Genomic DNA, 25,530 nt, shown 5'->3' on the forward strand with positions numbered 1-25,530 from the left:
AATCTTTCCCAACATGTTCTATGAAGCAAACATCACCCTGATACCAAAACCAGGAAAAGACCCAACCAAAAATAAGAACTACAGACCAATTTCACTAATGAATATAGATGCGAAATTCATCAAAACAATACTAGCAAATAGATTGCAGCTTATCATTAAAAAAGTCATACATCAAGAAGAGCTCTGGACAACATGCAGTGAGGAAAGCTCTGCTCAGCGAAGGACGTGAGTATCCATTGCTCCAGAAGACAAAAGCACAGTGGATGAAAGAAATGAAGGAGCTTTCTAAAGTCGTGAACTGCAGAGACACAAGACAATGAGAATGACTAATCATAGAACCCAACGCCCAAATTCCAGAGAGCCCAGAAGAAACAGTTCCTGGCACACAGTAGGTGTTCAATAACTCCAGTTGTGAGACTGAATTGCATACCAACCTGTTCATGAAACAATACTTTCAAAGCATTGTGAACTTTCCCCCTCAAACATCCCAGAGTTGTCAACACTGAAAACCTTATAACTTCTAAGGAAAGTTGCTGATCAGTGAAGCAAAGAGCAAGAAGAATGGCTCCGTGATACGCAGTCGCACCCACCGGACCTCCGGAAGACCAGAGTCCCGAGACCAGCGCCTGCCCGACCCCGTAAGATTGGCACCCGCTGGACCTCCAGAAGAGAAGCACCGAGACCCACAACCTGCAATCAGCGCCCGCCCGGACCCCAGTAAGAGCTACACCGTGACCTGCGACCCACGCCTGCCCGGACTTCCATAGTACCACCACGACCTGCAACTTGCGCCCGCCGAGCCTCGGCACGCCCTGACCAAAAACTCCTGGAGTCACGCAACCCCGCGTCCTCCCTCTCGTACCCTCCCTGCCTCCACATTGGCCAGCGCATCTGGCCAGGGACTCTGGTAGCCACGTGCACTCCCAAGACCTCCCTGCCTCTACCCAGAGCCCTTCTCCTGCACAGAGACTACAGGAGCTTTGGGCCCTCTGTGCCTAAGTCACTGGGCTCCAGGCACTCCCAGAAGGGTGTGCACCACCCTCTGCCCTGTTGCTGGATCTGGGTGTGTCATACTGCGCAGCTGCTCCCACAACCAGAACTCCCTGGCTAGGACAGCCCCAGAGGAGCTACACAGAATCACTCCCTACAAAGATCCAGCAACAATAGAGTGATCCCGCTGGGCTTTAATCTTGGCAAAACACATCCCCAAATCTGAGGACAGCCAGAGGCAACGGTGAAAAACAATCAAGAGGCGAAATCAATGGAAATACTCTGGCAATATGAATAATCAGAGTAGATAACTCCCCCAAGGAACAATGCGGCAGACACAGCACAAGATCCCACGCACAAACAAATAGCTGAGATGTCAGAAATCCAATTCAGAATCTGGATACCAAGTAAGACCAAATTAGAATTGCAAGCAGTAACCCAAAAGATGTCTCGAAAACTGAAGGAATTCAAAGACGAAATGACCAAAGACTTTGACACATTGACACAAGAAGCTGCAGCCCTCAAAGATTTGAGAAACACAGTAGAATCCCTCAGTAACAGAATGGAGCAAGCAAAAGAAAGGATTTCTGACATTGAAGACAAAGCTTTTGAAAGCTCCCAAACTCTCAAAGAGGAAGATTATGGAGGGCAAAAACAGATCACTCTCTCAGAGAGCTCTGGGATAATTTGAAGAAAACCAATATTCATCTTATAGGGATCCACAAAAATGATGAAGTGCCTTCACAAGGCACAGAGTCTCTTCTCCATGAGATTATGAAAGAGAACTTTCCAGACATGCCAAGAGATTCTGAACTTCAGATAGCAGACAGTTTCAGAACTCCAGCACGACTCAACCCAAATAAGACATCCCCCAGACACATCATAATCAATTTAACTAAAGTTAATATGAAGGAGAAAATTTTGAAAGCAGCCAGACGAAAGAAAACAATTACCTAAAAGGGGAAGAATACTACAGTGATTCCAGATCTCTCTGATGAAACCTTTCAAGCTAGAAGAGGATGGTCATCGACTTTTAATCTCCTAAAACAAAATAGCTTTCAACCCAGGATCCTGTACCCAGCTAAACTGAGCTTCATTTATGAGGGAGAAATTAAATACTTTAATGACATTCACATGTTGCAGAAATTTGCCATAAATGAACCAGCTCTCCAGGATATTCTCAAACCTATCCTCCATAAAGACCAGCATAATGCTCCACCACAAAAGTAACCCACCCAGAAAATTTTGATCAAATTCCAACTTCTAAAAAAAAAAATTCCAACTTCTACAGTCGCAAAAGAATTAAAAATGTCCACCAGATTCTCAAAAGGCTTATCAATATTCCCAATTAATGTGAATGGTTTAAATTGTCCTCTAAAGAGGCACAGGTTGACTGACTGGATACAAAAACTCAAGCCAGATATCGGCTGCATACAAGAATATCATCTTACATGAAAAGACAAATATAGACTCAAGGTGAAGGGATGGTCATATATACTCCAGGCAAATGGAAAACAGAAAAAAGCAGGCATTGCAATTCTGTTCGCAGATGCAATAGGCTTTAAACCAAACAAAACAAGGAAGGATAAGGATGGACACTTCATATTTGTTAAAGGTAATACTCAATAAGATGAGATTTCAATTATTAATATTTATGCACCCAACCAGAATGCACCTCAATTTATAAGAGAAACTCTAACAGACATGAGTAACTTGATTTCCTCCAGTTCCATAGCAGTTGGAGATTTTAACACCCCTTTAGCAGTGCTGGATAGATCCTCCAAAAAGGAGCTAAGCAAAGAAATTTTAGATTTAAACTTAATCATTCAACATCTGGACGTAACAGACATCTACAGAACACTTCATCCAAACAAAACTGATACACATTCTTCTCATCAGCCCATGGAACTTACTCCAAAATTGACCACATCCCACGCCACAAATCTAACCTCAGCAAATCTAAAAAAATAGAAACCATTCCTTGCATCTTCTCAGACCATCATGGAATAAAAGTTGAACTCCATAACAACAGGAATCTGTATATCCATACAAAAACATGCAAGCTAAATAACTTTATGCTGAGGGATAGATGGTTTATACACGAGATTAAGAAGGAAATCACCAAATTTTTGGAACAAAACAACAATGAAGACACAAACTACCAGAACCTCTGGGATACTGCGAAGGCAGTCCTAAGAGGGAAATTTATAGCACTGCAAGCCTTCCTCAAGAAAAAGGAAAAAGAGGAAGTTAATAACTTAATGGGACATCTCAAGCAACTGGAGAGGAAGAACATTCCAACCCCAAACCCAGCAGAAGAAAAGAAATAACCAAAATCAGAGCAGAATTAAATGAAATTGAAAACAAAAAAATTATACAACAGATCAATAAATCCAAAAGTTGGTTTTTTGAAAAGATCAATAAAATAGATAAACCTTTAGCCAACCTAACCAGGAAAAAAAGAGTAAAATCTCTAATTTCATCAATAACAACAGACCCCTCAGAAATTCAAAAAATCCTTAACAAATATTACAAGAAACTTTACTCTCAAAAATATGAAAATATGAAAGAAATCGACCAATACCTAGAAGTACGCCACCTACCAAGACAGAATGAAGTGGAAATGTTGAACAGGCCTATATCAAGTTCTGAAATAGCATCAACTATACAAAATCTCCCTAAAAAGAAAAGCCCAGGACCAGATGGCTTCATGTCAGAATTCTACCAAACCTTTGAAGAAGAACTAGTACCTATATTACTAAACTTCCAAGCTATAGAAAAAGACGGAATGTTACCCAACACATTCTACAAAGCAAACATCACCTTGATCCCTAAACCAGGGAAAGACCGAACAAGAAAAGAAAATTATAGATCAATATCACTAATAAATATTGATGCTAAAATATTCAGTAAGATCCTAACAAAGAGAATCCAACAACACATCAAAAAACTTATACACCATGACCAAGTGGGATTTATCCCAGGGTCTCAAGGCTGGTTCAATATACATAAATCTATAAATGTAATTCAGCACATAAAGAAACGAAAAAATAAAGACCATATGATTCTCTCAATTGATGCAGAAAAAGCTTTTGACAATATCCAGCATCCCTTCATGATCAGAACACTTAAGAAAATTGGTATAGAAGGGACATTTCTTGAAACTGATAGACGCCATCTACAGCAAACCCATGGCCAATATCATATTGAATGGAGTTAAATTGAATTCATTTCCACTCAGATCAGGAACCGGGCAAGGTTGCCCATTGTCTCCACTGTTTTTTAGCATTATAATGGAAGTTTTAGCCATCGCAATTAGGGAAGAAAGGGCAATCAAGGGTATCCATATAGGGTCAGGAGAGATCAAACTTTCACTCTTCACAGATGATATGATTGTGTATCTGGAAAATACCAGGGATTCTACTACAAAACTCTTGAAAGTGATCAAGAAATACAGCAGCGTCTCAGGTTATAAAATCAATACTCACAAATCTGTAGCCTTTATGTATACCAACAATAGTCAAGCTGAAAAAACAGTCAAGGCCTCTATTCCATTGACAGTAGTGCCAAAGAAGATGAAATATTTGGGAGTTTATCTAACAAAGGATGTGAAAGATCTCTATAAAGAGAACTATGAAATTCTAAGAAAAGAAACAGCTGAAGATGTTAGCAAATGGAAAAACATACCATGCTCATGGCTGGGAAGAATCAACATTGTTAAAATGTCCATACTCCCCACAGCAATATATAATTTTAATGCAATCCCTATTAAAGCTCCACTGTCATACTTTAAAGATCTTGAAAAAATAATACTTTGTTTTATATGGAATCAGAAAAAAACTCAAATAGCCAAGACATTACTCAGAAATAAAAACAAAGCAGGAGGAATCACGCTACCATATCTCATGCTATACTAGAAATCAATAGTGATCAAAAAGCATGGCACTGGCACAAAAACAGAGAGGTAGATGTATGGAACAGAATAGAGAACCAGGAGATGAACCCAGCTACTTAACGTTATTTGATCTTTGACAAGCCAATTAAAAACATTCAGGGGGGAAAAGATTCCCTATTTAACAAATGGTGCAACCTGTGGAAGACTAAAACTGGACCCACACCTTTCACCATTAACTAAGATAGACTCTTACTGGATTAAAGATTTAAACTTAAGACATGAAATTATAAAAATACTAGAAGAGAGTGTAGGGAAAACTCTTGAAGAAATCAGTCTGGGCGAATATTTTATGAGGAGGACCCCCCCAGGCAATTGAAGCAGCTTCAAAAATACACTACTGGGACCTGATCAATCTAAAAAGCTTCTGCACAGCCAAGAACACAGTAAGTAAAGCAAGAAGACAGACCTAAGAGTGGGAGAAGATATTTGCAGGTTATGTCCCCCACAAAGGATTAATAACTAGAATCAACAGAGAACTCACACGTATTAGCAAGAAAAAAACAAGTGATCCCATCTCAGGCTGGGCAAGGGACATGAACAGAAACTTCTCTGAAGAAGACAGGAGCACAGCCTACAGACTGTATGAAAAAATGCTCATCATCCTTAATCATCAGAGAAATGCAAATCAAAACTACTTTGAGATATCATCTAACTCAGTAAGTTAGCCCATATCACAAAATCCCAAGACCAGAGATGTTGGCATGGATGTGGAGAAAAGGGAACACTTCTACACTGCTGGTGGGAATGCAAATTAATACATTCCTTTTGGAAAGATGTTTGGAGAACACTTAGAGATCTAAAAATAGACCTGCCATTCAATCCTATAATAATTCCTCTACTAGGTATATACCCAAAAGACCAAAAGTCACACTATAACAAAGATATTGTACCAGAATGCTTATTGCAGCCCAATTCATAATTTCTAAGTCATGGAAAAAGCCCAAGTGCCCATCAATCCACAAATGGATTAATAAATTGTGGTATATGTACATCATGGAATATTATGCAGCCTTAAAGAAAGATGGAGACTTTATCTCTTTCATGTTTACAAGGATGGAGCTGGAACATATTCTTCATAGTAAAGTATCTCAAGAATGGAAGAAAAAGTATCCAGTGTACTCAGCCCTACTATGAAACTAATTTATGGCTTTCATATGAAAGCTATAACCCAGTTATAACCTAAGAATATGGGGAAGAGGGAGAGGGAGGGGAGGGAGGCAGGAGGATGGGTGGAGGGAGGGTGATTGGTGGGATTACACCTACAGTGCCTCTTACAAGGGTAGATGTGAAACTTAGTAAATGTAGAATAAAAAAATTAAAAAAAAAGAATGGAAGAAGAAGTATCCAATGTACTCGGCCCTATTATAAAACTAATTTCTTGCTTTCATATGAAAGCTATAACCCAGTTATAACTTAAGAATCTGGGGAAGGGGGACAGGAAGGGCAGGGGAGGGGGGAGGATGGGCGGAGGGAGGGTAATTGGTGGGATCACACCTATGTTGCATCTTACAAGGGTACATGTGAACCTTAGTAAATGTAGAATATAAATGTCTTAGCACAATAACTAAGAAAATGCCAGGAAGGCTATGTTAACCAGTGTAATGAAAATATGTCAAATGGTATATAAAACCAGTGTATGGTGCCCCATGATCGCATTAATGTACACAGCTATGATTTAATAATAATAAAAAGTAAATAAAGGGTAGCAGACCTGGCCGAAATCATTTAACATACAATACTTGTCTCCGGGTTCATTTACTAGTTAATCTGTTTCCTTCACCTATTCATCCTCCCTAGCAATCACTTGCTGCACCCATTCTCCACCTTCTCCCCACTCCTTTCAACAAGGCATCTGTAAAGGTATCTGACATTAATGAGACATTGGGTAATCATTCTAGTGGTCCCCCCCATGCATGTGGGTATTTTAAAATAAACTTTCTTTTATTTATTCAAAAACAAAAAAGAAAAAAACAGAGAAAAAATTTAATATCTATTAAATATCTATTAGTAAGAAAATATACAACTAAATCAAAGTTCATTTATCTATTGGAATACTCTATTGTACAATGATATAAATGTAACAATATATCATAAATGGATCTCAAGAACTTTCTGAGTGAACAATGCAAACAGCAGACACTGTGTATAACTCTGTATTATTAAAACTAGAAAATGTTACTTTATGTGTGTGTGTATGTATTTTACACACAAAGGATAAAGAGAGAGATAGTAAAAGCAAGATACACCGACTGAATTTGGACAAACTAAACATGACTGTGATTGCCTGTGGAGAAGAAAGAAGGGAGAAATGATAAGAAACAAGAAAGCTTCAGCTTTCTCAATAACGTTTCCTTCCTTTTTTAAGAAAATCTTAATCAAAAACAAAATGAAAGTTATCAATTAGAAAGAATAGTATCTTACTTGAACCAAAGATGACTTGACACTGAGCATCATAATATTGGCACACGCCATTGTAACAATAGGCTTTGTTATTCTCGCAAGGATATCCATTCTGAATGAAAACGTCAGGCTGGCAGAACTGAGAGGAACCATTGCAATACTCAGGAACATCACATTCATTGGTTTTTCCTCGGCATAAAGTACCTCCTGGAAGAAACTAGGGAAATGAGATCCAAATTAAACCGGACTATCAGAACAATTTCCACAAATTAATCAAATTTGAAACCAAAGTATTTAAATCCAGAAAGAGGTCTAACAACACCAAAAGATTAAATAACCCAGCAGAAAAAATGAACAAAGGCCAATAACAGGCAATTCATGTGAGCCCTAAATGTGGAAAACAAAAAACATAACCCCACTGCATAACCAAAATAATGAAACTAAATACAAAGTACAAAAACACTTTCTACCCACTGAACTAACCAGAATTATGGAGCTTGCTAGTAACAAATACTAGCATAAGGAGACAAATATTTGATAACACTGTTGGTAGATTTACAGAGTAACACATTTGTGGAAGATATATAAAATGTGCATCAAAAGTTTTAGTATGCATATTCTCCCCCAATGATTTCTCTCATAAGTAATAATTTGAAAAACTATGAATGTCCATCATTAGTTGACTATGTAAAAAACTGTATTACAACCATACAAAGTAATACTAACTATATATTTATAAAAATCCATAATGTCTTCTTGAAAAAAGTAGGTAGTAAAAATATGTTATCTGTATTTACCCACTTACACATACACACCCACAATTGCATAGGAAAAAAATGACAAGGTTAACAACAAATTATCAATAATGGTTACCTGAGGAGTGTAGAATTATATAAGTCTTTTATTTGCTACTTTCTATTCTTTAGTATTGTTGAATTATTTCTACCAAGCATATATTATTCTAAAAATCAGGAGGAAATGTTTCCACTTAGGAAAAAATCTCTATATGCCATTTATCGTAAAAGAACATGCTTTAGGCTTGGCACCTGTAGCTCAGCAGCTAGGGCGCCAGCCACATACACAGGAGCTGGAGGATTCAAATCCAGCCTGGGCCTGCCAAACAACAATGACAACTACAACCAAAAAATAGCCGGGTGTGTGGCAGGTGCATGTAGTCCCAGCTACTTGGGAGACTGAGGCCAAGAGAATCACTTGAGCCCAGGAGTTGGAGGTTGCTGTGAGCTGTGACACCATAGCACTCTCTACCCAGGGTAACAGCTTGAGCAGGGCGGCACCTGTGGCTCAGTGAGTAGGGTGCTGGCCCCATATACCAAGGGTGGCAGGTTCAAACCCAGCCCCGGCCAAACTGCAACCAAAAAATAGCTGGGCACTGTGGTGGGCGCCTGTAGTCACAGCTGCTCGGGAGGGTGAGGCAAGAGAATCGCATAAGCCCAAGAGCTAGATGTTGCTGTGAGTCCTGTGACGTCATGGCACTCTACCAAGGGCGGTAAAGTGAGATTCTGTCTCTACAAAAAAATAAATAAATAAATAACAGCTTGAGCATATATATGCTTTAAAATTGCAAACAAGTGGGACAAAATATCTCCTATAACGATAAAAAAAAGTGATCTCTTAGAGATTATAGAAAACAAATTTTGATATACACAGATTTTTCTTTTTTCATTTTTTTATCCTAATTGGGAAGAATTCCTTACCCAGCAGTCTTTACAACAATCACCATATGCACATTCAGCAAATGATTTAAGCTTACAAGTACTTCCTTCACAACAAGGATCCAATTCACATTCCTGTGAATATAAAATGACTGTCAATAAAGAAATGAGTTATTGACAGCAAATATTCATTAACAAAATTCTTATCTTGACTTAAAGTCTACTTCATTTTAATGCAGCATACAACAGTTACTCTCCAGAAACATTTGAATACTATCCTGGATTTATCTGTGTCTCTTTAGTGTCCCTTTAGTTTCAAGGACTGAATCATAGAACATGTGCCTTACTTTGCTCAGAATACCATAACAAACTATCATAGATTCGGTGACTTAAACAACTTATTTTCTCACACAGTTCTAGAGGCTAGAAGTCCAGGATCAAGGTCCCTTTTAATCCAGTTTCTGATGAGGGCTCTCTCTCTGGTTTGCAGACAGCTGCCTCCTTGCTGTGTGCCCACATGACCTTTCCTCAATGTACATGCGCAAAGAAAAGGTGAATAAGACGTCTGATGTCTCCTGTTATAAGGGCAGTAATCCTATGGAGTCAGGACCCCATACTTAGGACCTCATTTAATATTAATTACTTCCTCACAGGCACTATGTCCAAATATAGCCCCACTTGTGGTTAGGGCTTCAACATACAAATTTGGGGGCCACACAAACATTGAGCTCATTAGCTCAATGTTTAATGGGTTTAATGATCACAGTGAAACAAATGTTCATAAAAGCATTTCTCTGCATGCTCAGGGTCTTACTTCTCTGTTGGGTAGCTCTTAGTGAACACTCTTTTTATCTTGTTTGGTTTCTCTCACTACACTTGGGACCCCCATGGCTCCTACTTACCCTCAACCTCCCACCCACAGAGACACCTTCTCCTCTACATTAATAAAGCAATGTCAATGTCCTATTTTTATGTTGTGCTACAGCTTTATACACTGTCATCTTTAGGAAAAACTGAGTGAAAAGTACACGGGCCTCTGTAACATCTTTGCAACTTCCTGTCAGCTTAGATTAATAAAAATTTTAAATAAATAAATTATAATCTATATCTTGAAATATATCCCCCCAAAAGTCAAAATGAGTAATGGCCTAAATGTAAAACTAAAACTATGAAAATCCCACAAAAACTTTACCAACTTTGGAGTAGGTAAGGAATCCATAGACACAATATCAGAAGCACAACTGATAAATGCATAAATTGATAAAAATAAGTTTCATCAAATGTAAAAGATACTCTTCAAAATTTACTACGAATTAAAAGCAAACTATAACTTGGAGATAATATTTACAATTCATATATCTGATAAATGATTTGTACTTGGAATATATTCCCAAAACTCAATAATAACAAATAACCCCAATTTTAAAATGGGAGGAAGGACTTGAACAGACATATCACCATGAGATACTCTGAATGCAAATAAGGACATGAAAACATGCTCAGCACATCAGTAGTAAGTGGGGCAACGCAATTAAATGAAGCATTACCTCGCATATAATAGAACAGCTAAAATTAAAAAGACAAATTATACGAAGCATTGGTGAAAATATAAAAAAAAAAAACTAGAACCCTCAAACACTAATCATGGGATTGTCAACTTGTACAACCACTTTGAAAGCTGTCTGAAAGTCTGTCAAAAAGTTAAATATACACCTACCACATGACCAAGTCATTCCACTCGTATGTATTTACTGAAGAGAAATAAAAGCATTCGTAAAAGCAGTCCAGGAGTGGTGTCTCAGACGTGTAATCCTAGCACTCCGGGAGGCAAAGGTAGGTGGATACCTTAAGCTTAGGAGTTCAAGACCAGCCAGAGCAAGAGCAAGACCTCTTCTCTAAAAATAGCTGGGCGTTGTGGCGGGCATCTGTAGTTCCAGCTACTTGGGAGGCTAAGACAAGAGAATCACTTGTTTTTATGTGTATATATGTGTGTATACATGGGGTGTGTACAGGGATGTATACTGCAGCACTGTTTGTAATAGAAAAACCCTAATTACAGTAATTAAATATCCATTAATGACAGGATGATTAAATAAATCGTAGTACATCCTTATATTGGAACACTATTCATAAGATTAAAGGATTATGTTTATATTATGTAATGATAGGGAAAATTTTCCAAGATATATTAATGGAAAAATATCTGCACAAAACATATTAAAATATGATTTGATTTGTGTGTAAATGTAAAAGCCAGAGTGACATCACCAACATGGCAGAATAGGAAGCCCTCGATTCTCCTTTTCCCCATAAGCACAGCCATCAGCAGCTACACAAGGACCAATCTCCTTTGGTGAGAAATCCAGAAACTAGTTGACAGACCAGCTCCATCCCAAGCAACTGTGAAACCAGCAATATCAAAACCAGTAAGAAAACTGGAGATACCCTCTGGCCACAATCCAAACCCATAGCACAGTGGGTACACAGGAAGAAATCCTCAGCTCTCAGCACCTCCTTGAGGAGAGAAAGAACCCAAACATCTATCATTACAACTTTTGAGGGTGTTACCTGAGGAACCAACTTTTCTCTTACCTGCCTTTGAAAACTTACAGGACCTAGAAGATACTAGACCCCTTGGGGCCACAGAGAAGAAAGGTGGTAGGTAGGTTACACTACCATGTGGGCACTCATCACAGCTCCTCATCCTGGCTCAGCACAGAGTAAATGGACCAAAAGCAAAAACAAAACTCCTAGCTTCTTCCTAAGGAGGATCACTCATTCAATGTTATAATTTTTCTAGGTGCTACACGAGAAATGGACTTTTTTCTCTCTGATCTCAGAGGACTGATAGAGCTGGCAAATGCTAGACCCCTGTAGGCAACAGAGAATCTCTTAGGGTTACTGTAAAGATTATACTGCAACAAAGGCCTGACACAGCTTCAGCATGAGACACATACTGCCTTTCTGGAAAGCAAAGCTACCTGATAGAAGCCAGGTGTTGGGTCAGGTAAAGAAGAAGAGGGACTTGGGGAAAAGATTGAGGATATAGTAGGACTTACATCAACTGAACAAGTGTCTATAAAATGTAATATAAATAAATAAACAAACAAACTTAATCCAAGGCCTAGAGGGAAAGGAGTTAAAGCAGGCCATTCTGAAAGAAGCGTGGCAATAAAGATAGGCCAGGTGTGGTGATTCACGCCTGTAATCCCAGCACTCTGGGAGGCCAAGGCAGGTAAATCTCCTGAGCTCAGGAGTTCTTCAAGACCAGCCTGAGTAAAGCGAGACCCCATTTCTACTAAAAATAGAAAAACTAGCCGGGCATTCTGGCGAATGCCTATAGGTGCAGTTCTGCAGGCTGAGGCAAGAGAATCACTTGAGCCCAAGAATCTGAGGATGCTGTGAGTCATGATGCCACAGCACTCTACCCAGGGCACAGAGTGAGACTGTCTCAAAAAAGAAAGATGGGCATAGTAAGCATGCCTAACAGTTCTGATAAAGCCAGAGATCAGCAAGTAAACTGAAGGTAAACAAAGAGAAATCAGTTTGAGTAGCAAGAATTTTGATACTGATGGACTCTGGGGGAGTCAGCTTCAATTTATTTTTAAAATGAATCCAAGAAGTATTTCTAAAACGGCAGTGCCAAAATGGTGAAAGCTTACAAGTAAAGAGTGCAAAGCTAATTAGTTCTTTAAAGTAAATAAACAAACCAATAACCGTAACAGAATGGTAGAAGATAACAAAAAATAGTAAGAATTAACATGGCATTTTCCCTAACTTAAAACAGATGGAGCCATTACTTATAGCCTGAGAAGGAGAAGACGACCAACCCCAGGAATTTTACTTCTGTTACAGCAGAGTATATATATAAAATAAGCAATTTTATTTCTTGCAAATCTCATGATAATTTTACAAAGTGAAAATCAAAAAGTAAACTCACTAGCCAGGAATGGTGTAATTTTATCACTCTGAAAGGCTGAGGCAGGTGGACTGCCTGAACTTAGGAGTTCAGAGACCAGCCTGAACAAAAGCAAGACCCTGTCTCTAGTACTAAAAATAGAGAAACTAGTAGTGTATTATGGCGCACGCCTGTAGTCCCAGCTACTTGGGAGCCTGAGGTAAGAGGAACTCTTGAGATCAAAGAGTTTGAGGTTGCTGTGAGCTGTGCTGATGCCATGGCATTCTACCAAGGGTGACAGAGAGAAACCCCATCTCAAAAACAAAATTAAACTCACCTTTGGAGTACCGCAGTCACACTCTTCCCCAGGGTCCACCAGTTTATTACCACAGAAGGGTGCACTATAGGCTTCATCAGGCTTTGGAATATTAAGAAGACAATTTCCTCCTTTATTCAAAGTTAACTTCTCAAAGTCCTCTGCACTGCAGCTGCTAAAGTTTCTGGAACCTCTGTAGTAAACATTCAGGAAAAGATGCCATGTCACAGTGATTACTCATTTTGAAAATTTTAAGTCATGTCTTTAACCAATTAAAAGTGAACATTTTTTTGTTTTTGTTTTTGTTTTTTTTGAGACACAGTCCCACCATGTCGCCCTCAGTAGAGTGCTGTAGCATCACAGCTCACAGCAACCTCCAGCTCTTGGGCTTAAGCGATTCTCTTGCCTCAGCCTCCCAAGTAGCTGGGACTACTGGTGCCTGCCACAACGCCCAGCTATTTTTTTTTTTTTTTTGCTGTAGTTGACATTGTTGTTTTGACAGGTCTGGGCTCAAACCTGCCAGCCCCAGTGCACGTGGCCCACGCCCCAGCCATTGAGCTACAGGTGCCAAGCCAAAAGTGAATGTTTTAAATTGCAGAAAATAAGCTGAGAAAAGCAGATAGAGGACAGGCACAGTGGTTCACATCTGTAATCCCAGAGTGGATGGATTGCTTGAGCTCAGGAGTTCAAGACCAGCCAGAGCAAGAGCAAGACCCTGTCTGTACTAAAGATAGAAAAACTAGCCGGGCATCATAGTGAGCACCTGTAGTCCCAGCTACTCAGGAGGCTGAGGGAGGAGGATCGCTTGAGCCCAGGAGTTTGAGGTTGCTATAAACTATGATGCCATATTATTCTACCCAGAATAGCACAATGAGATTCTGTCTCAAAAAAAAAAAAAAAAAGATAGAAATGAAAATATCAACTCCTGATAAATACAGAATATTACTTCAGTTACTATACAGTAGTTCACTACTTTGATTTACAATATATTGTATCTCCATAAAAATATCTTCAAAACTTACAATTTATAATGAAATACAAAATCATAATTCTGTATAGAACCACAAATTATATATGCCTACAGATACAGGACCAGATAATTTCTAGTCCTATACAGAATTAAGTTTTCTTTATCTAACATAGCAAAAGTTCTTCAAATACTGGAAGACAGTATATGTTGTTTCAATCCTTTTTACTCTCCTGGATAACATTCTTATATTCCTCCCATGCCCACTATCACGTCTTAGGGACCATGCAGAATAATGTGAATGTGCAATTAATTCCAGGAGAAATGTACTTTAGCCATCAAGAGGCAGATTGCAGGCTCCCACCTGTAATCCTAGCACTCTGGGAGGCCAAGGCGGATGGATTGCTTGAGTTCAGGAGTTCGAGACCAGCCTCGAACAAGAACAAGTGTAAGATCCCATCTCTAAAAATAGCCAAAACTCTAAGAAAAGAAATAGCTGAAAATGTTAACAAATGGAAAAACATACCATGCTTATGGCTAGGAAAAATCAACATTATCAAAATGTCCATACTACCCAAAGCAATATATAATTTCAACGCACTCCCTATTAAAGCTCCACTGTCATATTTTAAAGATCTTCAAAAAACATTACTTCGTTTTATATGGAATCAGAAAAAACCTCGAATAGCCAAGACATTACTCAGAAATAAAAACAAAACAGGAGGAATCACACTACCAGACCTCAGACTTTACTACAAATCGATAGTGATCAAAACAGCATGGTATTGGCACAAAAACAGAGAAGTAGATATCTGGAACAGAATAGAGAACCAAGAGATGAATCCAGCTACTTACCGCTATTTGATTTTTGACAAGCCAATTAAAAACATTCAGTGGGGAAAAGATTCCCTATTTAACAAATGGTGTTGGGTGAACTGGCTGGCAACCTGCAGAAGACTGAAATTGGACCCACACCTTTCACCATTAAATAAGATAGACTCTCATTGGATTAAAGATTTAAACTTAAAACATGAAACTATAAAAATACTAGAAGAGAATGCAGGGAAAACCCTTGAAGAAATTGGTCTGGGTGAGTATTTCATGAGGAGAACCCCCCGGGCAATTGAAGCAGCTTCAAAAATACAATACTGGGACTTGATCAAACTAAAAAGCTTCTGCACAGCTAAGAACACAGTAAGCAGAGCAAGCACACAGCCCTCAGAATGGGAGAAGATATTTGCAGGGTATATCTCTGACAAAGGTTTAATAACCAGAATCCACAGAGAACTCAAATGCATCAGCAAGAAAAAAACAAGGGATCCCATCGCAGGCTGGGCAAGGTATTTCAAGAGAAACTTCTCTGAAGAAGACAGGTGCATGGCCTTCAGACATATGAAAAAATGCTCATCATCTTTAATCATCAGAGAAATGCAAATCAAAACTACTTTGAGATATCATCTAACTCCAATGAGACTAGCCTATATCACAAAATCTCAAGACCAGAGATGTTGGCGTGGATGCGGAGAAAAGGGAACACTTCTGCACTGCTGGTGGGAATGCAAATTAATTCATTCCTTTTGGAAAGATATATGGAGAACACTCAGAGATCTAAAAATAGATCTGCCATTCAATCCTGTAATTCCTCTGCTGGGCATATACCCAGAAGACCAAAAATCACAACATAACAAAGATATTTGTACCAGAATGTTTATTGCAGCCCAATTCATAATAGCTAAGTCATGGAAAAAGCCCAAGTGCCCATCGATCCACGAATGGATTAATAAATTGTGGTATATGTATACCATGGAATACTATGCAGCCTTAAAGAAAGATGGAGACTTTACCTCTTTCATGTTTACATGGATGGAGCTGGAACATATTCTTCTTAGTAAAGTATCTCAAGAATGGAAGAAAAGGTACCCAATGTACTCAGCTCTACTATGAAACTAATTTGGGGCTCTCACATGAAAGCTATAACCCAGTTACAACTTAACAATAGGGGAAAGTGGCAAAGGGGTGGTGGGTAGAGGGAGGGGGATCGGTGGGATCCACACCTGTGGTGCATCTTACAGGGGTATTTGCGAAACTTGGTAGATGTAGAATGTAAAGGTTTTGGCACAGTAACTGAGATAACGCCGGAAAGGCTATGTTAACCACTGTGATAAAAATGTGTCAAATGGTCTATGAAGCGAGTGTATGATGCCCCATGATCATATCAATGTATACAGTTATGATTTAATAAAAAAATAAAAATAGCCAGGCATTGTGGTGGGCACCTCTAATCCCAATTACTTGGGAGGCTAAGGCAAGAGGATGAATTCAGCCCCAGAGTTTGAGGTTGCTCAGTTATGATGCCATGGAACTCTACCAAGGGCAACAAAGTGAATTTTTAAAAAAAAGAGAGAGAGATACATTGCACAGTACAGAATTTCTGCTAGTTCTGTGTGAGTTTTTCAGTTTGAGTTTTAACTGTTTGCCTTTTACTATAATTCTTGGTAACTATGGTTAATACTTTGAAGATTAGCTTTAAGAAACTGTCCAACTTGAGTTGTCTATAAGTGATTTATATAAATGCAATTTTAATATGTTCTATCTGGGTTTTTTAGTTATTGTTTCACTCAATAACTATACAATATTTTCAGATAATTCCACTGGTTATTTTTACCTTTGAAAACTAGAGGAAAATACACCCATAACTACAAATCTTTAAGAAATCCAAGTCACATTAAAATTTTATCAGGTAATCTCACTTATTTACTTTTGCCTTTGTATCCCAAACTATTTGTATAATAATCAAAAAATATTGCTTATGACCATTGTCAAGAAGCTTTCCCCTGGCAATTTCTTTCAGTTTTATGGGTTCAAGTCTTAACATTTATATATTTTATCCATGTAAAGTTAACTTCTGTGTATGCTATGAGCCAAATTTAATTCTTTTGCATGTAGAAATTCAGTTTTCCCAGCACCATTTTTTTTTAAATAAATTTATTTCAGGTTAATGTGAGGGTACAAATAACAAGGTCAGAAAATTTATTAGGTAGAGTCTCTCTTGTAGTTATGTCCCACACTCAAAAGGTGTGCCAAACACTCCCAGGCCACACCTCTTCAGTGAGAGCACCCCAAACCCCTCCGCTGACTCGTTACCCCTCCCCCCCAACTTGAACTGAAATGAATTTTTCTCCTGTGTGGACATGCATCAGATCATCTGCTGGCTCTATATTAGTATTGAGTACTCTGGATAACTGCTTTGCCATTCTTGTGATACTTTACTAAGATTGTCTTTCAACTCCATCCAGAGTATTACAAAAGATGTGAAATCATCTTTTTATGATTAAATAGTATTCCATGATGTGCATGTACCACAATTTGTTAATCTATTCCTAAATTAATGGGCATTTAGGTTGTTTGCACATCTTAGCGATTATAAATTGAGCTGTGATAAACAATCTAGTGCAAATGTCCTTATGATAAGATTATTTTTTTCTTCTGGGCAGATACCTAGTGGTAGGATTACAGGGTCAAATGGGAAATCTAATTCGAGATCTTTGAGGATTCTCCATACTTCTTTCCAAAGAGGCTATATTAGTTTGCACTCCCACCAACAGTATAAGAGTGACACACCCAAAGAAGTTATGGGGTTGGGGGCGGTTGATCTCCACTCTGATGCTTGCATTCCGGGAGGCCGAGGCCGGTGGAGACCGGAGACGACCGCCCCACACCCCAGCATAGTCCCACCTGTTCGGGAGTCTGAAGCAAAAGCATCCCTGGAGCTCAAGAATTCGAGGGTGCTGTGACTTGTGAACGGCGCCAGGCCGCTCTTCCCAGTGAAGGTTGACTGAGGGTGTATGGCCAAAAAATATATAAATAAATAAATATATAATCCCACACAAAAAAAAAAAAAAAAAAAAAACAGTATAAGAGTGTTCTCCTCTCTCCACATCCACACCAGCATCTGCAGCTTTGGCACTTTGTGATGTGGGCCATTCTCTGTAGGGTTAGGTGATATCTCAAAATGGTTTTGATTTGCATTTCTCTGATGATTAGGGATGATGAGCATTTTTTCATGTTTGTTAGCCATTTGTCTATCGTCCTTAGAGAAGGTTCTATTCATGTCTCTTGCCTAGTGATATATGGGATTGTTTGTTCTTTTTCTATTGATTAATTTGAGTTCTCTGTAGATCCTAGTTATCAAGCTTTTGTATGATTCATAATATGCAAATACCTTTTTCCATTCTGATGGTTGTCTATTTCCTTTGATTGTTGTCTCTTTAATTGTACAGAAGCTTTTCAGGTTAATTAATTCCCATTTGTTTACTTTTGTTGTTGTTGTAATTGCCACAGAAATCATCTTCATAAAATCTTTGCCCAGGCCAATATCTTCAAGTGTTTTCCCCATACTTTCCTGAAGGATTTTTATTGTTTCATACCTTAGATTTAAATCTTTCATCCGTCTTGAGTCAATTTTTGTGAGTGGTGAAGGTGCAGGTCCAGTTTCAGTCTTTTACATGCGGATATCCAGTTCTCCCAGCACCATTTATTGAATAGGGTTCTTTTCCCCCATGTGTGCTCTTATTTACAAATGGAAGAACATACCATGCTTGTGGCTAGGAAGACTGCAAGGTTATCAGTGACTGGGTGTGACAGAGGTACAAGGTGGGGAAGGAAACATCAACACTTCCAGACTAAATAAACCTTGCTGGGTGGGTCTTCCTGACCTCACGGAGCACGGGAGCAAGTCATATTTGAGTTGTCAGCAGACCCCTGCAATCTAGTCGCCAGAGACATTTTAAACTATCCCACATGAGACAGGTGCTGACTGAGACAACTGATTTGGACCGTTTGAACTGAGCCAATCGCCCGAGGACTACTTAAGTGGTACCCTGGGTGTATGGTTGTAGGAAGGTTTGCTTTTCCTTTTCCAAATGTTGCCCATAGGGGACGGGCTGACTTAATTTCTGGTATTACTCCACAGCTGAGACTTCAACCCAGAGTAACTGTTACATTAGGGTCAGACAGAGACCAGCTGAAAACAAAACAGAGCCACTCAGCCCGACAACACCAAGCAGATACCCAGTTTATCAGGCCCTAGCACTGTACGGGTGCTTGAAAAGACTCCAGGGGAAAAGGTACAGACACCAGTCCCAGCTTTTAGGCAAAGGGCTGGTTAATCACTACTCCTGGAGGCCTGAACCCACCTTTTCTTTATCCACTCATCTAGTCAAACGGTGTAAAATAATCATGGGGCAGAACCAGCGGAAAAATTCTGTTAACATGAATAACCAGAGTAGATCAACCTCCCCCAAGGAAAGATATGGCTGATGTAACTGAAGATCCCATTCATAAACAGATGGCTGAAATGTCAGAAATCGAATTCACAATTTGGATTGCAAACAAGATTAATAGAATGGAGGAAAAGTTGGAATTAGAAATTCAAGGAGTAATTTAAAAGTTAGAATTAGAAATTCGAGAAGCAATTCAAAAGTTGTGTCAAGAATTCAATAAATTTAAAGACAAAACCACCAAATATTTCAACACATTAAAGCAAGAATTTGCAGCCCTCAAGGATCTGAAAAATACAGTAGAATCCCTCAGTAACAGAGTGGAACAAGCAGAAGAAAGGATTTCTGACAATGAAGACAAAGCTTCTGAACGCTCCCAAACTCTCAAAGAGGAAGAGAAATGGAGAGCAAAAACAGATCATTCTCTCCAAGAGCTCTGGCATAATTCAAAGAAGGCTAATATCCACCTCGTTGGAATCCCTGAAAGTGATTAAGTGGCTTCGCAAGGCACAGAGGCCCTTCGCCATGAAATTATGAAAGAGAATTTTCCAGACATGCCAAGAGATTCTAAAATTCAGATAGCAGACAGTTTCAGAACCCCAGCACAACTCAACCCAAATAAGACATCCCCCAGGCACATTATAATTAACTTCACTGAAGTTAATATGAAGGAGAAAATTCTAAAAGCAACCAGACGTAAGAAAACCATAACCTATAAAGGGAAGAATATTAGAATGACTGCAGATCTCTCTGCTGAAACCTTTCAAGCCAGAAGAGGATGGTCATCGACTTTTAATCTCCTAAAACAAAAGGATTCAACCCCGGATCCTGTATTCAGCTAAACTGAGTTTCATTTATGATGGAGAAATTAAATAATGACAGTCACATGTTGAAGAAATTTGCCATAACCAAACCAGCTCATCAGGATATTCTCAGACCTATCCTCCATAATGACCAGCCCAATCCTCTACCACAAAAGCAAACTCACTCAGAAACTTTTGATCAAACTCCAACTTCCACAGTGGCAAAAGAATTAAAAATGTCCACAGGACTTTCAAAAAACTCGATACCCAAAATTTTATATGGCTTATCAATATTCTCCATTAATGTGAAAGGCTTAACCTGTCCTCTAAAGAGACTCGGGCCAGTATCTCCTGCATACAAGAATTTCATCTTACTTTAAAAGATAAATATAGACTCGGGGTGAAAGGATGGTCATCCATATTTCAGGCAAATGGTAATCAGAAAAAAGCAGGTGTTGGCAATTCTATTTGCAGATACAATAGGCTTTAAACCAACAAAAGTAAGGAAGGATAAGAATGGTCACTTCATATTTGTTAAGGGTAATACTCAATATGATGAGATTTCAATAATTAATATTTATGCACCCAACCAGAATACGCCTCAATTTATAAGAGAAACTCTAACACACATGAGCAACTTGATTTCCTCCAGCTCCATAACAGTCTGGGATTTCAACACTACTTTGGCAGTTTTGGATAGATTGCCCAAAAAGAAGCTAAGTGAAGAAATTTTAGATTTAAACCTAACCATCCAACATTTGGATTTAACAGACATCTACAGAACATTTCATTCCAACAAAACTTAATAGATATACTTCTCATCGGCCCACGGAACATACTCCAAAATCAATCACATTTTAGGTCACAAGTCTAACCTCAGTAAATTTAAAGGAATAGAAATTATTCCTTGCATCTTCTTGGACCACCATAGAATAAAAGTTGAACTCAGTAACAACAGGAATCTGCATACTCATACAAAAAAATGAAAGTTAAATAACCTTATGCTGAATGATAGCTGGGTCATAGATGAGATTAAGAAGAAAATTGCCAAATTTTTGTAACAAAATGACAATGAAGCCAGGAATTATCAGAAGCTCTGGGATACCACAAAGGTAGTCCCCAGAGGGAAATTTATAGCACTGCAAGCCTTCCTCAAGAAAACGGAAAGAGAGGACATTAACAACATAATGGGACATCTCAAGCAACTGGAAAAGGAAGAACATTCCAACTCCAAACCCAGTAGAAAAAAGAAATGATCAAAATTAGTGAAGAATTAAATGAAATTGAAAATAAAAGAATTATACAAACAGATCAATAAATCAAAGGATGTGAAAGATCTCTACAAAGAGAACTATGAAACTTTAAGAAAAGAAATAGCTGAAGATGTTAACACATGGAAAAACATACCATGCTCATGGCTGGGAAGAATCAACATTGTTAAAATGTCTACACTACCCAAAGCAATATATAATTTTAATGCATTTCCTATTAAAGCTCCATTGTCATATTTTAAAGATCTTGAAAAATTAATACTTCATTTTGTATGGAATCATAAAAAGCCTCGAATAGCCAAAACATTACTCAGCAATGAAAACACAGCAGGAGGAATCACTCTACCAGACCTGAGACTGTACTATAAATCGATAGTGATCAAAACAGCATGGTACTGGCACAAAAACAGAGAAGTAGATGTCTGGAACAGAATAGAGAACCAAGAGATGAATCCAGCTACTTACTGTTATTTGATCTTTGACAAGCCAATTAAAAACACACAGTGGGGAAATGAGTCCCTATTTAACAAATGGCGCTGGGTGAACTGGCTGGCAACCTGTAGAAGATTGAAACTGGACCCACACCTTTCACCATTAACTAAGCTAGACTCTCACTAGATAAAATCTCACTAGATAAAAGATTTAAACTTAAGACATGAAACTATAAAAGTACTTGAAGAAAGTGCAAGGAAAACTCTGGAAGGAATCGGCCTGGGTGAATATTTTATGAGGAGGACTCCCCAGGCAATTGAAGCAGTATCAAAAATACACTACTGGGACCTGATCAAACTAAAAAGCTTTTGCATAGCCAAGAACATAGTAAGTAAAGCAAGCAGACAGCCCTCAGAATGGGAGAAAATATTTGCAGGTTGTATACCTCCGATAAAGGTCTAATAACCAGAATCCACAGAGAACTCAAACGTATTAGCAAGAAAAGAACACGTGATCCCATCACAGGGTGGGTAAGGGACTTGAAGAGAAACTTCTCTAAAGGAGACAGACACACGATCTACAAACACATGAAAAAAAGCTCATCATCCGTAATCATCAGAGAAATGCAACTCAAAACTACTTTGAGATATTACTTAACCCCAGTAAGAGTAGCCCACATAACAAAATCCCAAAGCCAGAGATGCTGGCGTGGATGTGGAGAAAAGGGCACACTTCTACACTGCTGGTGGGAATGCACACTAATATGTTCCTTCTGGAAGGATGTTTGGAGAATACTCAGAGACCTACAAATAGACCTGTCATTTGATCCTTTAATTCCTTTATTAGGTTTATACCCAGAAGACCAAAAATCACAATATAACAAAGACATCTGTACCAGAATGTTTATTGCAGCCCAACTCATAATTGCTAAGTCATGGAAGAAGCCCAAGTGCCCATTGACCCACAAATGGACTAGCAAACTGTGGTACATGTACACCATGGAATATTATGCAGCCTTAAAGAAAGATGGAGACTTTACTTCTTTCATGTCTACATGGATGGAGCTGGAACATATTCTTCTTACCAAAGTATCTCAGGAATGGAAGAAAAAGTATCCAATGTACTCAGCCCTACTATGAAGCTAAAACATAGCTTTCACATGAAGGCTATAACCCAACTATAGCACAAGACTATGAGGAAAGGTCCAAGGAAGGGGAAGGGAAGGGGAAGGTTAGGGTGGAGGGCGGGCGATGGGTGGGGCCACACCTATGGTGCATTTTAGAATGGGTACAGGCAAAACTTACTAAAGGCAGAATACAAATGTCTACATACAATAACTAAGAAAATGCCATGAAGGCTATGTTGAACAGTTTGATGAGAATATTTCAGATTGTATATGAAACCAGCACATTGTACCCCTTGATTGCACTAATGTACACAGCTATGATTTAACAATAAAAAAAAAAAGACAATGAAACAGAATAAAGAACCCAGAAGTGAATCCATGCAGATATAGTCTACTGATCTTAAACAAGGAGCCAAAAATATACAATGAGGTGAGGATATTCTCATCAACAAATGGTGCTGGGAAGATTGCGAATCCACAAGCAAAAAAATACAGGGCAGTGCCTATGGCTCAAAGGAGTAGGGCACCAGCCCCATATACCAGATGCGGCAGGTTCAAACCCGGCCCCAGCCAAAACAAAAAAAATATATATATATATTTTATTTTATACACACACACATATATATAATAAAACGGGATACTTTTCTCACACCCTATACAAAACCTAACTCAAAAAAGATTAAAAGACTTGAACCTAAAAACACGAAACTATAAAATTCCTAGAAGAAAAAAGACATAGAAGAAAAGCTCCATGACATTGATTTTGGCAGTGATTTCATAATATGATGCCACAAGCATAAGCAACAAAGGCAAAAATAAGTGCAGCTACTTAAAACTAAAATGCACCTGCCCAGCAAAGAGAACCGTCAATAGTGTGAAACAGCAACTATGAAACAGGACAAAATATTTATTTGAAGTAGGTTAATACCTAATATATATAAGAAATTCCAACAACACAATTAAAAATTAATAATCCAATTTAAAAACGGGCAAAGTATTTAAACAGACTTTTCTCCAAAGACATACAAAGGACCACCATATATATGAAAGTGTGCTTAACATCTTTAATCATCTCATTTTCGCAGCATGCCTCCGCCTCAATTTCTGTACGATCAATCTCTCCTACAAGTAGAGTGACTCTCCAAAATTCAGTACCAGTTCCCTCCCTCTAGATCAACTATGTCTCTAGGAAGTTTATACATTCAAGTTAGCCAATAAAAAATTCTTTTTGGCTCTTCTCTTAGGGAAAATGAGAAACCTTATACTTGAGATCATTAGAGAAAATATATAGGACTTATTTAGAGGAGACACAGAAGTTTACTGAAGGTCATAATTGTAGAAGCAGTACTGTTTTATGGGAAGACTAAATATTGGACATGTATCTGTCTTCATCAGATTAACTTATAAATTGAAGGTAAATTTAACCAAATTCCAGAGATTTCTATATTGTAACAAATTTTTTTTTTTTGGAGACAGAGTCTCATCACTCTGTTGCCCTGGATGGAGTACATCCTCACAGCTCACAGCAACCTCAAACTCTTGGGCCTCAGCAATCCTCTTGCTTCAGCCTCCCGAGTAGCTGGGACTGTAGGCATGTGCCACTGTGCCTGGCTATTTTTCTATTTTTTTCAGTAGAGATGGGGGTCTCACTCTTGCTCAAGCTAGTGTCAAACTCCTGAGCTTAAGCAATCCATCCTCCTCAGCCTCCCAGAGCACTAGGATTAGAGGCATGAGTCACCACACCGAGCCAACAAAATGAATTCACACTCAGTCTGAAAAACTAATTTTGTGATATTAGTAAAGAAAATACTGAAAAAGAAGAACCTCTGCAGAAGACTATCAGCACCAGGCATTAGCATGTTTTGGAAAAGTACAGTATTAACGCACATGGATAATAAACATATGAATAGACTGATGATTTCAATACACACTAAGTTTTCAATATAATATTCATATCACATAATCCCACTCTCTTCAAAACATTTTAATTACACTTTAATTCTGTTGGACACAAAGTTTACCTACAGAAATGTTTTTCAATTACCAACTCATTTAGGGTTTTTTGTTACTAATATCTGGTTTTAATCCATAGTGATAAAAAAAAAAAAAAGGAGGCCTACTCTTTTCTGTGCCACATTGCCACCACCAAGCCACGGTTAGCCCTCCCAATCTGCCACAACCAGCTTTATTTTATTTCCCATTGCACTCATCACCGTCTAACATTCTATATTACTGATTTATTTATTATGTTTATAGGTTGCCTTCCCCTACAAAAATGTAAACTCCCTTGAAGGGCAAGTCCTTATCTAATTTGCTGAGTTATTCCAAGTGCTGAAAAAAGTGTCTAGCACAGAGTTGACAAAAAATAAATATTTGACAAATGAATGAACAAAAAATATGGGTCCACTCTTCGCTGCTCC

General features: G+C 38.5%; 1 protein-coding gene across 1 annotated transcript in view; it reads right to left on the reverse strand.

Moving 5' to 3' along the window:
• ADAM9 (ADAM metallopeptidase domain 9) overlaps positions 1 to 25,530 on the reverse strand; it is a 154,241-nt gene that overhangs the window by 71,210 nt on the left and 57,501 nt on the right. Inside the window, exons 12-14 of the mRNA XM_053578640.1 lie at positions 13,254 to 13,425; positions 9,061 to 9,153; positions 7,367 to 7,562 (exon numbers count right to left, since the gene is read on the reverse strand). Of these exons, the coding sequence (XP_053434615.1) occupies positions 7,367 to 7,562; positions 9,061 to 9,153; positions 13,254 to 13,425 (461 nt within the window). The remainder of the gene's footprint in view (positions 1 to 7,366; positions 7,563 to 9,060; positions 9,154 to 13,253; positions 13,426 to 25,530) is intronic.

This window comes from Nycticebus coucang, chromosome 24, assembly GCF_027406575.1.
Source record: "Nycticebus coucang isolate mNycCou1 chromosome 24, mNycCou1.pri, whole genome shotgun sequence".
In the NCBI taxonomy this organism is placed as follows: Eukaryota; Metazoa; Chordata; class Mammalia; order Primates; family Lorisidae; genus Nycticebus; species Nycticebus coucang.